The 17,912-nt window shown below is 39.8% G+C and overlaps 1 protein-coding gene across 4 annotated transcripts in view; it reads left to right on the forward strand.

Moving 5' to 3' along the window:
• LOC126253406 (histone deacetylase 5) overlaps positions 1-17,912 on the forward strand; it is a 662,028-nt gene that overhangs the window by 567,301 nt on the left and 76,815 nt on the right. For all 4 annotated transcript variants that reach the window (XM_049954707.1, XM_049954708.1, XM_049954709.1 and 1 more), the window contains 5 exons: positions 4,010-4,119; positions 5,616-5,743; positions 8,697-8,819; positions 9,617-9,753; positions 16,721-16,828. In XM_049954707.1, coding sequence (XP_049810664.1) covers positions 4,010-4,119; positions 5,616-5,743; positions 8,697-8,819; positions 9,617-9,753; positions 16,721-16,828 — 606 coding nt within the window. The remainder of the gene's footprint in view (positions 1-4,009; positions 4,120-5,615; positions 5,744-8,696; positions 8,820-9,616; positions 9,754-16,720; positions 16,829-17,912) is intronic.

Genomic DNA, 17,912 nt, shown 5'->3' on the forward strand with positions numbered 1-17,912 from the left:
TATGATCGTAGTTATTTATTACAAGTTTTGCTTGCTGGCAGTGCAAGTTATTTGTAAGCTTACATAAACTTACAACATAGGAATTCGTAAAATTTAAACATAAGAATTTGACTGCAAGAATGTGTTGCAAAATCTGACTGAGAGAAAGTAACATGAAAGTGCCTATCTGATTCCCTGTCTGTTGAAATATTAATAATGACAAGGATACTGTCTAAATTCAACACTGTGAATCATTAAGCTTTTAAAATGATAAATTGGCCCTGGTAAAACTCAGTGCTTCCTTTTTTGTTATTTACTTTTGGCTTATCTGATGCACAATGGAAACATTGTGACACTGCTCTTGTCTTGCATGTCGCATTTGCTGAGCTACAACTAACTACTGAGATGTGCCTGGTGCAGTGCTCTCTCTCTCTCTCTCTCTCTCTCTCTCTCTCTCTCTCTCTCTCTCTCTCTCCCACATACACACACACTCACTCACTCACTCACTCACTTTCTTCTTCTTCTTTTTCTTTAAAAGCTGACGCAGTAAAGTACAAAAGCTGAAATCAGGTGCCTTAAATTAGATTCTCTTGTATTACTCATCAAAATAATCATTATAAAATATTCTTCTCAAAGTGCTTCAGTCTCTTTCCTCATCTTGAACAACTAATCAATAAATTAGTATGTTTCACTTTCTCTGTATGTAACTGCAACCATACTACTCGACCTATGCTGTACTACTACTTGTAACACACCACTGATGACTACTATGTCTTCTCATCTCGCAATTAACAGTGCACACATCGTGCACAGCATAGATTGTCCGAGCAAGCATCCAGGCAACACAGCATCTATGATGACACTGTGCACTTACAATTTCAAACAGTACAAAGGCGCTTACGCTTTCATGACATCCAAATACTAGAGAAGTGCCATGAAATTAACTACAGCACCCTATCAGTAGTAATAGTAGGTTTATTTATCCATGGATAACTTTTACAATCTATTGAAGATGTCGTGGTATTACACTTTTGGGAGGAAGGGAAATTCGTGTAGTCTATACATGTCTAGGTTGATGGGAATGCGACAGGTAGTTGGGGTATAAAACAACTTGATGGCACAGTCAGATACCCAGAAAAGTAGGCGTTGGTCTAAGTCCAGTGACCAATAAAGGAAAGAATACTTCACTTAACATACAATATTATGAAAAGGATAGACTGCAACTCAGCATACAGTGGAGATGTTCAGTTTCAGATACGGACTTGCAGATAGAACTTTCCTTTGGAAATAATGGAGATCATCATGAGAAACACCTGATTTTCTTCTTCATCCCTGTCTCTTAGTAATATTGTCACTGAAGGGTTGTTAAACATAGATTGTCCTTCGCCCCACCTAGACTGTCAGGCTGTTGTTTCGCAAATATGTGGACACTACTCCAGTGTTTCCTCTAGCCTAGCACATTAACATTAACGAAGAGTCTTTGGATGATTTTTAGAGCAAATTTCATTCCCTATTATTACCGACTGAAACTATCCAGTGCTGCATGCATGTTACTACAAAATAGGTTTAGAAAGAATTCAATTATTTTAATACCTTCATTTGACAACAGTTGATTCTGTATAGCATATCATTTGGCTCCAATCTTCTTCTTCTTCTCTCTTTTTTTTTACTTGTGTTTCCATTATTATGAGAACCAGAATTGTGTGTTATTATCTGTTTTTGTTCTTTTGTACAAGGTGCATTCAAGTTCTAAGGCCTCCGATTTTTTTTCTCTGGACTGGAAAGAGATAGAAACATGCGCATTGTTTTAAAATGAGGACGCGTTCATTGTCAATATGTCCCAGAGATGGCAGCACCGTATGGCAGATGGAATTTTACCGCCAGCGGCGAGAATGAGAACTGTTTTAAATACTTAAAATGGCGACGTTTTCCTTACTTGAACAGCGTGCAATCATTCGTTTTCTGAATTTGCATGGTGTGAAACCAATTGAAATTCATCGACAGTTGAAGGAGACATGTGGTGATGGAGTTATGGATGTGTCGAAAGTGCGTTCATGGGTGCGACAGTTTAATGAAGGCAGAATATCGTGTGACAACAAACCGAAACAACCTCGGGCTCGCACAAGCCGGTCTGACGACATGATCGAGAAAGTGGAGAGAATTGTTTTGGGGGATTGCCGAATGACTGTTGAACAGATCGCCTCCAGAGTTGGCATTTCTGTGGGTTCTGTGCACACAATCCTGCATGACGACCTGAAAAGTGTCATCCAGGTGGGTGCCACGAATGCTGACGGACGACCACATGGCTGCCCGTGTGGCATGTTGCCAAGCAATGTTGACGCGCAACGACAGCATGAATGGGACTTTCTTTTCGTCGGTTGTGACAATGGATGAGACGTGGATGCCATTTTTCAATCCAGAAACAAAGCGCCAGTCAGCTCAATGGAAGCACACAGATTCACCGCCACCAAAAAAATTTCGGGTAACCGCCAGTGCTGAAAAAATGGTGTCCATGTTCTGGGACAGCGAGGGTGTAATCCTTACCCATTACGTTCCAAAGGGCACTACGGTAACAGGTGCATCCTACAAAAATGTTTTGAAGAACAAATTCCTTCCTACACTGCAACAAAAACGTCCGGGAAGGGCTGCGCGTGTGCTGTTTCACCAAGACAATGCACCCGCACATCGAGCTAACGTTACGCAACAGTTCCTTCGTGATAACAACTTTGAAGTGATTCCTCATGCTCCCTACTCACCTGACCTGGCTCCTAGTGACTTTTGGCTTTTTCCAACAATGAAAGACAGTCTCCGTGGCCGCACATTCACCAGCCGTGCTGCTATTGCCTCAGCGATTTTCCAGTGGTCAAAACAGACTCCTAAAGAAGCCTTCGCCGCTGCCATGGAATCATGGCGTCAGCATTGTGAAAAATGTGTGTGTCTGTAGGGCGATTACATCGAGAAGTAACGCCAGTTTCATCGATTTCAGGTGAGTAGTTAATTAGAAAAAAAAATCTGAGGCCTTAGAACTTGAATGCACCTTGTATATCAACTGAATAATATCAGGCTATTCCTAATAGAAATCTGTGCACAATTGCAGTCACAGTTAGTCACACATCCTATCCTACTGTGCCTTATAGTCGAGAGACTAATATAACAAAGACTGGCCAGTAACTATACAACTGCTGTCCGCTGGTTTTCATATGGTTCAGGTCCACCTTCACCAAACTTGTAGCTGTTTCAGAGCGTGACCTGGCTCTTTGAATGTTTGTGGAATAAATAATAGTTGAAGTCTGTTAAAAAAGTTTTTTTCATTTTTATATTTACACGCAGTGAGACTGCCAGTCTGGATAGTACTCCTTCCATTAATATGTACATTGCAAATATTTCTATTTTTCTTAACTCCTGTTACCATTTTATTTGCTGTTGTGGGGGTTATGTTTCACAAAGTCACTGATGAAGTTTAAAAGCTTTGTCCAAGGACATGGAAAACATTTGCACAATGAATAGATTTATAGGCTATAGGGAGTCTTTTTTTTTCTCTCTGTTCACAAGTCAGACATGCAGAAAGATATCATAATAAATTGATGATGGTGTATACGTTGTGTTCAAAGGGGATTAATTGGTGCTACTGAGTGTTTTATTTAATTGGTATCAGCTGCCATTTGTAAGGTCATTTGGCCTGTTCTTCCTCGTGGCACTCGAGAAGGCAGTGGAAAATGTGGGTAACTATTATGCTCTCATTCCCATCCAGATATGTAATGTTTCTGTATTTGCTTCTCATTTGTCATAAATATTTCTCAATTCATGATGAGTTCTGTTCTTTTTATAGTAAACAAACATCAGCTGTTTCCTTGAACCCGTTATGCCTTCTACTTTTTCACTGTACTGGCACCCTGTAGACCACTAGTGAGGAAATAAATTTTGTGTATTGCCCAGATTGTAATAACATTTTTGCATGCTGTGTGACATTCAGTAACAGCCTTGACGTCCCACTTGTTGTTAACAAACATCCCCTTCTGTTGTTCTACAGAACTTCCTGCTAAACAAGAAGCAGTGTGAGGCTGCAGCTGCTGCTAATGGAGCCACTTCAGCCTCCGGGATGTCTTCACTGTCGGGGTCTGCGTCAAATTTTCGCAACTGGTGAGTGTGCTGTGCACTTCTGACACTGCTTTCGTTTATAATGCAACTTAACTCTACTATTGATTGACAGCTATCTGTGAGTACAGGATTTTTTGAAGAAAATTCTGATAACCTGTTTCATAATTGCAGCAGGTACAGTCTGTATGAATTACAATATAATCCTTAAACAGTGTCTGTAATTAATATTAAATGTTTTAGTAAAAATGTTGTGGTGTAGGAAATGCAGGTAAGCACTGGACTTGCACAACAACCAAGCCCAAGAAACAAAATCCGTAAAACAGAATGAAAAGTTCCGTAGATTTTGAGTTATCAAAAATATTTTTCAAAATCTCTGAGAGCATTTTGTAAAACAATAGTGTATCTCCTTAGTCTCATGTAGAACTGTAAATTGTGTGCCGTGGTCAGTTCTTGTGTGTTTATTGGGTCTGGGGTTGTTGGGTAATACATAATATGAGGTGCTTTCAGTCATCTTGTGTACTTCTATCATTTCTTAACTTTTTTGTAAGGTGGTGCTGTTGCTTTATTCCTGTACACTTTAGATAAAACACAGCTGCCGGTACACCAAGTGCATTTATAATTTCTTTAACTGCAGAAGAGAGTATTAAAGTGATAAGGATAGTCGGCATGTCAGTGGAAACATTACACCAGAAGATGCAGCTTACACAAATGTTGGACGGTGATACATAAAGAAAATGGTGATAAAAGTGAAGACATGTCAGGTGATCTTGGTTTATGGCTTGAGTACCATAGAATGTTCCACAATATAGATAATATCCACTAGTTACACAACATTGCCCAGTTACTTATTTATCCTAATCCTTTTTAGGGGTGAAATGTCATAATTGTCTCTCTCTCTCTCTCTCTCTCTCTCTCTCTCTCTCTCTCTCTCACACACACACACACACACACACACACACACACACACACACACACACACTTATTCAAAGGTGCAGTCACCCCAGCACAGCTCATACTGCAATTATCCTGTGATTTCGGCTTACTTTTCAGTGAACTTCGCACAGTTTAAATTGGCACTGTGCACAGTCTCAATAAACTTAGTGCTGCGATGTACAGTGTGTTGTTGATTCTCCCTCTAAAATGCATCTCTCATTCAGAAGTCCTCAAACTGACTTAAAAGCATCCTGACAGTAGAGTGACATTTGTTGTTTGTTAAGATTTGCATCTAGAAATATGTATCACTCACAATCCCAAAATTTTCATTACATATGCCTCAAAAATCAGAGAGACAATTAGTCCCTTTTGTCAGCTTGCTCCACATTACCTCCAGTAGTCATAATGAGATGGTATGTTTTTATTAGAAGCATTTAGTTTTTGTAAAATGAAGTTTTACGAAGATGTTTTCACATTTTGATGAAAGCTCTCTCACGTGAAGCTATTAGTACTGCAACATCGTAGCGTACAGGGCCTCCACTAAAACTGCAGGTAATAATTTTGGCCGATTAGTGTCAGGGTTACTCAGTGAGTTTCTGTTACAGGAGTATCCTACACGGTCACGACGGAGGACCGGGAACGGCAGCAGCTGGGTCCTCGGCAGGGGCACACCCGTACCGCCTGCCGTCCATTGTAGCCAAGTACGACGACGACTTCCCTCTCAGGAAGACAGGTGAGCAGCACTGCAGGAACTTGAATGCTGCACCACTTCGCGTTGCAGTGTAAAGCTGCATCAGTGAATTTGTAAAGAAAAGTTGTTCTAGACATTCTTTTGCTGTATATATTTCTTCCTATTATTCTTTTACAGTTCCCATTCCCTCCTCCTCTACCTCTACATACATAACCACAAGCCACTGTGTGTTACACGGTGCAAGGTGCTCTGCACCATTGGTAGTCGTTCCATTTACTATTCCACTCAAAAATGGTGTGAAGGAAAAATTACTGCCTGTATGCTCCTCTACAAGCGCATATTTTTTCTGAAAAAAGATGAACATTGAGGACAGGAGAAGGGTTCTGCAATTTGTCACAGTTACTAGTTCTCTGAACATGCTCAGTAGCGTTTCACAAGGAGACGGTCTTCTTACCTCTTACAGTTCCCATCCGAGTACACGAAACATTGCCATAACACTCTTGTCTTGTACTGTTTGAACTGAGTGCTAACAAATTTATCAGAACACATCTGAATTGCTTCAGTGTCTACCTATAATCTGACAGAGTAGGGTTTCCAAACACTTACACACTTGAGTGGTACCTGAGGTGGGGTCTCACAGGAATTATGTGCCTGATTTCCTTCACGTGTGCACTATACTTGAGCAGAACAGTCTCAACAAATCATTGATGCTTATTAACTTTTGCTGCTACTGACTTTGTATGATTGTTACATTTAGTATTATTTCACAATGTTGATTCCATGTATCTAATTGATGTAATTAAGTCAAACAAGATAACAATAATACTGTATATGAGCTTTACGGGAATGTTTCTCCCACATCTCTGCCTCAGCTTAACATTTGCCTATATTTACAGCAATCTGCCTTTAATCTCACGAAACAAAAATTCTGTCAGTCATCTCAAATCCCCCTACAGTCATTAGAGGTTGATACTTTCCCATATCCAGCAGCATCGTCAGCAAACAGTCTCAGTTCACTGCCTTCTTATCTGACAGATTGTTAATGTACATGGAGAACAGGAACGGTCCTAGCACACTTCCCTGGGACATCCCTGACGCCCATTCGGGAGGACGACGGTTCAATCCCGTCTCCAGCCATCCTGATTTAGGTTTTCCGTGATTTCCCTAAATCGTTTCAGGCAAATGCCGGGATGGTTCCTTTGAAAGGGCACGGCTGATTTCCTTCCCAATCCTTCCCTAAACCGAGCTCGCACTCCGTCTCTAATGACCTCGTTGTCGACGGGACGTTAAACACTAACCACCACCACCATCCCTGACGCCATCTTTGTCTCCGACAAACGCTCACACTCCAGGACAGTGTGCTGGCTTCTGTCACTCGAAAGTCTGCAAACCATCCATATAGTTGAAAAACTATTCCACATGCTCGAACTTTCGTTGACAGTCAACATTGTTGTAGAGTGTCAAATTCTTTGCGTGAGTTTGCCTGTTGGCTTGCACATGTGGTTTCAGGATATTGTTTGTGAAAATGAGCAGCTTTGCCACACATGGGCAGTGGCTTTTAAATCCATGCTAATTTTAGGACAGAACAAATTTAGAATACACTCAAGGATACTACAATAGACAGACATTGTGGATATTGGTCTGTAATTTTGTGTTTCTGTTTTTTTTTCTCCTTCTTGTGTACAAGAGTTACCAGGTTTTTTTCCATTCATTTGGCACAGTCTTCCCCCACCCAAGTGATTCATATTAAGTGTGAGATAAGGAAGGGGGTCATGCCACAGATCACTTTGTGTAAAGAAGTGTTCGATCGGGGCCTGGTGCCTTACTCTTTTCCAACTGATAATGTTGCTTTTTCTCCTTCTCTTCCCCCTCCGTAACTGTGCATAACATTGTTAGTATTCTTTTATTTTTTAAAAACTTGGCTTCATTCATATCTTTGATTGTACATCATTGTAACTATGAAATGTGAGGATGACATCAGCATGCAGGGGAACAGATTTCTCTGTGTGTCAGAATTCCTTTTATTTGATATTTTACCTTTTTTGATTATAATTTACAGGAGAAGTACCATGTCTTAATTATCTCAGCTCTAAGATTATACTAAGTTAATACCTGTTAATGCCTGGATTATTTTTGCATTATCACCATAAGAAAATAATGAAAGACATTGAAGAATAAGATACAAATTGTTTCCGTACTTTTTCACTTGAGTACTACCTTGGGTGGGAACAGTATAGCCCACAGCTTTTACTTATAAATTTAGCATTTCCCCTCAATATCTTGTAACTTACTGAACCATGTTTCAAATAAATTAATCTCCTCCAGTTCAGAATACAACAGGTGTTTCAGTGTACTTACGTCAACACTTGATCAGTAATTTGCATTGATGTTACTTCTTCATTGTCTTCTCTAAGTTGTGATGTAATGCTATTTCAGTGCAATTTACAGCTAGTAAATATACTGAATTTTCACAGTTTCTTTGAAGTTGCTTTTCTTTTTGATATTAAGTAGAAATACAATTATTAAAGATAACATTTTGTAGCAAGAACTGTAACTAAATTGTTGTTGATGCAGTTTCGTGTTTGTGTGAATATTAACTGCTTAATATCTCTATTAATTCTTATTATAATTATGTAGAAATGTAATATTAATTGCTTGAAGTTCTGTAGCTTTTTTAAAAATTTGTCTGAGTCTTCTTACCTGCTCATTTATTTTGCAGTGTGTTGCATCTTGCATGTTTAATGAGACACAGAAGGATTTTTGCAGAATGAGGTAGTAGTACATGTGGTAAAATTACTGACATTTTTATGTTCATCCATTACTTTGAACATTAGCTTGCTTCAGTTTGAGTAGTGTTCCAGAATGCTAAGTACTTTCATGCTGCAAGCACACTATCCTCTCTGTGGCCTCTGTGTGTTTTACCGTAGCGATAATATGACTGACTGTAGCTCTAACATTGGTGTATCTACTCCTCTCCATGCTATGCCCTCGACAGCATCTGAACCAAACCTGCTCAAGGTGCGACTCAAGCAAAGGGTGATTGAGCGCCGATCTAGCCCCATCGCCAGGCGCAAAGATCGACTTCTGGCCAACATCAAGAGGAAGTCACAACTCGCAAGTATGCGGGGTTTCCTGGTTGTGGGAATAATAAATACATCCTGGTGATGTACAGTACAGCTTAGGCAGATGTAACTGATGATTATCTTTATTATTGAGAAAAAGTCATTTCAGATATTTCGGAAACTATTGCACCCATTAAGTAGAGTATTTTGGATACATTGTGCATACTCTTTTAATAAAATGATGTTAGCTGTACTTTGGGATTTTAGAAACCTACAATCTTTAATTATTATTGTTCTTTTGCGAGGATAGGAAAAATGCGGCACTGAGTATACATTTGTTTTCTTTTCCTAGTTGTTATTTTGAGATAGACCGTTTTACTCCCTTGATTAAACTTTACCCAAAAACTTCAGTTTTATTTTTAATAAATTGAAAATGTTTTGTCTGTATCAAGTTCTAAGTTATTATTTAAAACAAAATATTCAAATGGTATTAGGAGCAGTATCACAAATAAAGCATCAGTAGATGCAAAAATTAATATTGAAAATTGCTTCTTTGTGTCAGCATATATTTCAAATGTCAAGATTAAATCTGTATTGAGTAATCGTGACCATTTAATTACTGGTATCTGAAAGGAGAAAATATTAATAGGTAATAGTTGCAGACAGAACTTAGTGTGAAACCTCTTTTCTTTGATATTTAAATACAGATAAAATTTATTGGCAGCTCCCAGTTATTAGTTGCCTTGGCCTAATTTGCATGTTTGTTATGCACGGCATGATTTCTTGATGTATCACACTAACATTTGTTGAGCTTAAGCGATGTAGACGTAACTTGCCGATATTATTGTTGCAGCGGACGTGAATGCTGGTGGTGTGGGAGCAAACAGTGTGGACTCTGGTCCAAATTCCCCCCCGGCAATGCCAGGTGGCGGAGGCCGCCAGCCCTCACCCTCTCACCAGATGGGTCGCAGCAGCACACCAATTCAAGAGGTAAAGATATCTTGAGTCACTTCAGAGAAGTGTACATAGGTTTGATCAGCAAACAGTAGATTGTTTCAAAACTATACCAGAGTTGTTGAGTGATTACTGACAGACTCACATATTCCTCAGAAATATTGCCAAGCAGTCAAAATGTACCTCTCTTCACACCTCTTTCATTTAAACATCATCCAACTATTCCACTGAACAGGCCCTAGTGGCTTTTGATGTTGTTTCAGTGATTTAGTCATTTGTCAGTATGGTAATTAAAAAGATCTACCGTAATTTGGGTAAAGGGAGAGCTTTACCCAGAATTCATTTCAAAGTAAACATTTAAATGTTTCATGTGAGCACTGTAACTACAATGTAGTGCATTGATTCCCAGTTTGTGGATGGAAGAAAAAAAAATATGGTTTGGTCATGACTCTAAATTATTTTTAAAAATAATCTCTGTTATGACTGTTTATATTTATTAGATCATCATCAGCCATTTGACAGCCACAGCTCAATGAAGAAAACACCTTGACTTTTTTGTGCTCCACAGTCTTCAGCTACATCCAGCATATTTTCCAATGTCCTTTTTTGGTCTCTCAGAAAGTGGCAAAGAACTTCCAATGCATTCCCTTATCTGTTGCTTTGGTTTCCTCTCTCCTACTACTTTATCTGTCACCCATACTTCTGTCACTCACTGAGCAGTGCTCAGTTTTGAATGATCTCCATGTGTAAAATCCATACCTCATTGCCATATGGCAAAACTGTTAATACACACTCTGATCATGAACTTTGTTTCAGACGATTTGCAACTTTTGTCTTTTAAGCTGCTTTACCTTGTGAAAAGCATTCCAAGTCTTATGACTTGGTAATTTCTTTTGCAGCCCATCGAGATTTAGTAGTCAGCATATGTCATCAATAATAACTTCTGTCAGAAGTTGTTTTCTCGATTTGGGAAATTGAGAAGTAAATGGGGTTCTAAGATAACTTTGCAGTGAATGAAGGAATGTTACAAATTACAAATTTTGATCGTAGTAAAATTTCTCAGATTTTATGAAGAGGATTCTCTGACTGGCAATATGGTATGGAACAGTTGGTGTCAAGTATGCATTGTTATTGATAAAAGCCTTAAGCCCATCATTTTCATTTGGTACAACTTTCAGGTGCAAAAGTAGATTTTGTCTATGGTAACAATGAAAGTAAAAGTGAAAGCAAAGGAGCGAATAAACTTGAAGCGTGACTGAGAATTTACGTCAGCCGACACCAAACCAAGTGTAAAAGAAGTATTTAGAAATGATATTGACTCACTTTGCCACAACATAATAGAAAATCTACGGAACCTCATAAGGTTTACATTTTAGAGCATTAAATTAATATGTAAGAATGCAGAGTATCTTGATGGTAACATTGAATAAAATGTTCTCAGGTTTCCAGCTGCTGCATCAAGTGATTAAAATTACACAAGCTTCCAGCTGAGCACCCCTTGGCCATTCTCAAGTGGTAGGACTGCCAGTGTGCTGCTGGTACACCCTTATATACAATAAATGCCAACTATGACATTGCTGGTGCTCACGATATCCCCACATATGGGCAATGTTGATTTCTTTGATGCACCCACTTCAACCGTACGATCACTGAATCCTACACCGTGCCGAGCTGCAGTTGACCCCCTGTATTTAGTGTGTTAACGGTGATTTTTATTTCAAGGGCTTCTTTAATTACACAATCCTGGAAGCCATTAGTGTGAACAACGACAGATGTTTCGTCAAATTTTATACAGTGTTTGCTTTTCTAAAGCATGTTCGGATAAGGCAGATTTCTCGGGGTAGCATAGACGATAAAACCTTTTGTGCTCCTTCCTGAGTTGTTCCACAGTGTGTAATGTTTGTCCTGCGTAAGAAGCCATTGAAATAAAAATCACTGATAATGCCCTAAATAGAAATTGTGTCCTGCAGCTCGGCATGGTGTGGGATCCAGCAATGGCAGGGCTGAACAGGCACATTGAATGCTGAGTTTACACACGCCCATATATGACGATGCCGTGGGCACCAGTGATCTCACAGCTGGCAGGTAGTGTACATAAGGGGCATACCAGCAGCCCACTGGCAGTCACACTACTTGACAGTGGCCAACGAATGCTTGGCCATAAGCCCGTGAATTTAATCACTTGATGTGGCTGGCCCTGAGAACTCTTTCTTCATTAAAAGAATAATATTTATTTTATCACTTCACCCACCCACCCACACACACACACACACATATATATTTAAGATGGTGGCACAATGGGTTGAGAAGAGCCATGTGAAGCAGTGGGACAGAATGTGTTGAGGTTGTGAAGGAATGAGGATACGGTTGTCTTGGCCCTGAGTCCAGACTGTGAAGATATCATCATGAACCGGAACCAGACAAGGGGTTTGGTGTTTTCGGTTCTCTAGATGGCCTGTAAAAAGGTTGGCATAGGAGGGTGCCATGCAGGTGCCCATGGCCATGCTACGGATTTGTCTGTGTACCTTCCCTACAAAGAAGGGACTCAACCTATGGTAACATACTGTTCCCACATCTTCCACTCAACAGTTTCCACCCCACACCCCCCACCCCCTCTGTCCTGTCATCTCCTCCCCATTCTCATCTCCCACACTGTTTATTTGCTGCCCTCTTCCAGCGCATCCACCCATCTTTCCCTGCTCCTCTCCCTTTTTTCCCCACCTCCCTGCCCCACAACTTCCTGACGTTGCATCTGTTGGCATTCTAGTCTCTGCACACTCCACCAGACAGCGTTCGTCTCTCTCTGCCCATCTGTAGATTACTATCCCTTCCCTTAGCTGCCCCCTCCAGATTACTGCTTGCATCCCACATGATAGTTGCATTCTGGCCCGAGATGCTGGAGTTGGCAGTCATGTGTGCATGACATGCATTTGCTTGTGTGTGTGAGTGATGTGTGTGTCTCACTTTTACTGATGAAGGTTGTGGCTGAAATCATTAGTAAGTTTCTTTTAATTGTGCCTGTCTGCAACCTAATGTGTCTTCTTCAGGTTAAGTAGCAATATGTCTTCTCTTACATTGTTGATATTCCTACCTGGAGTTTCCTGTTTGTTTAATATTTGTATTACAAGTTCTTGCAGTGGTGCAAGAATTAAATTGGGGCAGTACTGGTGGATTTTTCTTTGTATACTGAGTTCACCTTTTCTGTTTTTTCTTTGCTTCCCATTGTGCTGTTTCCTGTATCTGGATGATGGTACCTTTGGCATCACTTACAGTCTTTTCATGTTGCTTTGAAGAGAGGTTTTCATTAAGATTTTGCTATCGTAGACACTGAATGCTTCACATATTGGCCATTGAAGGCTTCACACATGGTCATTTGACAGCCAATTGCATTGCATTCATCATCTGTCTGTTTATAGCTTTATCATTTGGTCTTACACTTATTATGCAGTTGTCTGTATTTACTCAAAAGTTTCTTTACGGAGAGTTTTTACCATTTAGTGTTCCTCTTGTCATGAATTGTTCTACTAGATATGTCTGTCTCCAGTTCTTTGTCAGTTATTCTTCCAAACCTGAGCCGCAGTTCCTCTGCATGTTCCTGCCCAGAAGTAAGTATTTAATTTAGATTGAACACTTTACGTATAAATCCTTCCACCTGTTTTAGTTGCTCCTTGTACTTTGGTACTCGTTATTGGTGCAACTCCACTGGGATCACCGTCCTCAAAGAGGTCATATCTGTTTGCTGCCATTAGCTCTAGTTTTGTCTATTCTAGGTAGTTTTCAGAGAAGACATTTTGTACTCCTTCATTGGATGTGTTGTCATGCCAACTGTGTAAAAATTGTAATTATACCATTCATTTGTTGATTGATTGATTGAAGTCTCCTTCACAGTACGGAACTGAGTTTTTCTTTTATGTTTTCCTAATATTTAGGGAATGTTCTGATTGGTGATATGGCCCAATTATAAGTTTATGCCCACCCTTAATACCGTGTCTTACTCTTGCTCAAACGATCTTGCATGCAGCTTTAATTTCTATCTTGGTGGATCCAAGTTTCTTGTCTGTTGAGACAAATTCATGATCTCCATTTCCCATTAGCCTATCCTTTTGCTATACATTTAGATACACTGCAAAATTCTCATTGCTGTCAATGTTTAGTATTAGTTAGTGTTCTGTACGAAATTTTGTATAAAATCCACTGCTGTTTAAGATGGGCTTCAAACTCTTGCACTTGATTCGAAATGCTTCAGCAGTCGATAACTATGATTTTAGTTTTCTCATATGTGGAGGATCATTTTTTGTTTCTTATACTAATGCTTTGCCATCTCCTACAGCTATCCTTATCTGGACTGGATGGAGAGTTGCCTACTCTACAAAAATCGTAGCATGGATCCCACACACTGTCAGCTACTTGTGTAGTAGCCTCTGATGTATATTGGCATTTGGAATGACCCTACAGTTCTCATAATGTCTTGGAAACCATTGCCTAGCTTGTCACAGAACCTTTGAGGCTTCTGGTTTAAGCCTTTCTCACAACTTGTCTTCTAAGCCTTTTCTGCCAACTACAGGAATGGTCCCGATATGACCTCCAGGCCCAAGGGGCAAGTGTCATTTGTTTTGTTGTACACTACAATCTACAGATTGTTACAAAGGCTTCATGCTACTCGGTGGTCTAGTGCAAGTCTTTCAGCTGGAGGTCACTCTGGCAACTGCATGTCTCCGTACTACCCAAGTAATCCTATTGGGGAAAGAGGACCTACAGATTAATGTGAAATGCAAATCACATTTCGCTCCTGGCAAGTCCTCACTTCATTTGGAAATGGAGGCTTTGTCAAAGGCAGACTGAAATGTTTCTGATCCTGCAGCCTTTTTCTTTCCAGATGAGCACCTTAAAACTAGACCACTAGCCCCAACTATGTACTGAAAATGTCGAGGGCCTGCTGTTGTAGTAGATCCAAGCAGAGACCCCAATAGTTATTCAGTGATATTTCCTGGCCAAGTCCTCGAGATAAATTTATTGAATTGATATTGTCTGTAATTCAGGGTCACAAGTTATCTTGTAGGCACTGTAGAAGATAATGATGATCAGATTGTGACATCGAACATCTGCGTGTAAGAACTAAGTGAAATGAAGCCACAGGTGAGGAAGCTAAGGATGTTGTCACAGGACACATTGCAACTCAATGTGCCATTCTCCAACATGATATGATCTCCCATATGAGAGGTAGGACATTTTTTATCTGCCCAGGCATGATGCTGGCATGAAATCGTCCTGTCAGCACAAATGTCACTACTCTGCTGAAGGTAGATGCTCTAACTTGAAGCCGGTGGGGCAGACTCCACAAGAGAGAAAACTCGATGTATGGGTCAATCTACTAGGGAGCAGGGAGTCCGAACACTGCATAGAGATTTACATGGAGAGAAGCACAAAACACGACCAACACGAATGATGGAAACAAGTAACAAGTGGAACTCTTTAGCGATGCATGTTGTGAAAAGCCACATCCATGTTAGTCGATCTCAGCACAAGAAATGACTGACCTGGCCTAACCCCACCGGCAACTGAACTCGTGGCTCATATGACAGTCCATTCGTGCTGTCTGTGGTAGCTTTCTGCACTACTCTGCCACATTGTCCATATGTATGTCTGTTGGCAGGGATGCTGAAGTATTATGCATTGTGGAAGGACAGAAAGCTGTGAGCAGCCGAGCCAGTGACTTACTTCTGGTATTCTTTCTAAGGACACTACTTTTTGTTGAATGGATTTCTTACTGAATGAGCGGATCTATCTGTGTGTGACCTTACTGCTTTCACATTTCTGTTGTTTTGTATTGTGATGAAAATAACAACTGCTTTGTCATTGGCTTAATGCCAAGAGTGAAAGAGAGATAATGTGTGAGGCTGGAATAGAAGGGATGAGCTTTTATTCCAAGTTCAATTCTTTCAGTTGCTGTGTTTTAGATATCTGAAGCATATTACTTTTGATATGTAACAACAACAACAACAACAATAATGTAATAATAAGGGTAAAACCATTCTGAATAGGAAGGTGGAGTCATAACAGTCAAATTACATATTCAGTGGCCAAAAAAGTTCTGCCTTACAAATATAATTTACTGAGCTTGAATCTTGGAAAATTTTTCAGGGCAGTCAAGATGATTGTGAAAAGAACAATTAAATATGATTATCTTCAGTACTTTAAGTGAAATTTATATTTTATTTCATTCTGCTAAGCATGTGTCGGTCTTTGCCTGCAGTATTAACAGTTTTCTGTATTAAAAATGTAAGACAGTTTAGTCAACTTCATGAATATGAATGTGGGCATGGCATAAGTTGCTATTTGACTTAGCCTTTTTTTAAAAATGTATACATAATTATAATTAAATCTAACATATCTTTACCTTGTGTGTAGTAGATTATTGATAACGAACATGTGGTTTCAGATGTGTCCAGTAGGCACAATAACAATTTAAATTTCCAGTGACGTCTTTGAAGATTTTGTTGTTGGTCAAGTTTGTGGTCATTGTGAGACACGTATTGTACAAAAAAACAAAGCAACTATGCTGGCTTCAGATTATCTGAAGTTGTATTTATTTATTTAGCTGCACATAACACCAATTACTTCTAATTAAATGTGTATTATTGCAAAGTAATATGATTCTTAAGTCTAGAAACTTACACTGTGATGGAGTGTGGATTTGCCATCTCGTGCATCAGTAAAAGTCAAGCAAAGAGTGCAGCTGTAGACCAACCATCCAAAGACATGAATTGCCATCTTCATTGAGGATTAAAGAATTTTGTGGTCCGTTTTATCTCCTGTGTGTGTGTGTGTGTGTGTGTGTGTGTGTGTGTGTGAGAGAGAGAGAGAGAGAGAGAGAGAGAGATATGTTTAATAGTGTATTTAATTTTTATGTTCCATGTGTTTTCCCATGTGATACACACACACACACACACACACACACACACACACTCTTTCTCCTTGTCTCTTAAGACCTAACGTTTTACAGGAAGGTGAAGGCTGTGGCAGCCAGCAGGGCAGCGTGGGAGAGCTCTCACTGTACAGCAGCCCATCCATGCCCAACATCTCACTGGGGCGCCCCCCGACTCATTCTGTGGTCAGTGGCGTCCAGCTCTCTGGCGATTGACGTAATTTGCATTGCACGCTAGGGGTAACTGTTTTTGGCAGTGTTTAAGTGTTCCAGTTCATTTATACTTTCACAATGTCTGAGCTTGAAAAGTAAGTGCTGTTACTGGCATCCGTCTGCTGCGCTGAAGAGCCCAATATATGAGGGCAATCCAGGATGTAATTACCTGTTGTGTGTTCCCACTGTGCAAACTGATATCAGACTTCTACGTGAGTGTGAACAGTTTCCTCAGCACTCATCTCAGTGCCACGTGATCGCTAATCGAAATCGGTTGTTATTGTGCATTCTGTAACTGTTTAAAATGAATTGTGTGATACGAAGTTCCTTGAGTAACACAGTTTTTGCATGACCAAATGTAGATATTGTGGAAACATACAATTGACAAAAGGAAGCATTTGATGATACAGTAACAGAACTCAACCCGGACATGTGTCACTCGTCGCAGACTATTTGGAGAATGCAGTGAAGAACAAAATAGTGCAAGATAGATGCCTGACACTTGACAACTTAAAATTTCTCGTTCCCTGCTATGTGTACAAACACCATAGCTGTAGTAAAATTTTTACACACTAGTTTCTGAGATCTGAGTGACTGATACAGAAAACAGAATATGGCTATAGCACTAACATTTTGGGCAGGGTATAGCACAGATAGAAATGATTTGTTGATCAGGTTCTCACTGGTTGTGAGATGGGGGTTTCTTACTTCATCACAGACTGAACACTGAGGTATCTTTGTAAATGTAAACAGTTTGGTAACTGTTTTGTTGGATTGTGAGGGTGTCTTCGTGGTGGATTTCATGCCAAAAATACACAATGACTGCTGCAGATCTATATTTTGACACCTTAAGAAAGATTAATACAATAAGCAGGTTTGAAAGGATATAGGTTGCAATAGTTAATTCGGAGTTAACGAAGCTTGCACAGGATAGAGTAGCATGGAAACATGCACCAGTTGTCAGACTCAAGACCCCAATGACAGCATCATCATCATCAACGACAACAACAACAGCAACAATAAAACTACAGCGAGAAACCCAAATTAGAGGGAGTGA

This window comes from Schistocerca nitens, chromosome 4, assembly GCF_023898315.1.
Source record: "Schistocerca nitens isolate TAMUIC-IGC-003100 chromosome 4, iqSchNite1.1, whole genome shotgun sequence".
NCBI classification, from domain to species: Eukaryota; Metazoa; Arthropoda; class Insecta; order Orthoptera; family Acrididae; genus Schistocerca; species Schistocerca nitens.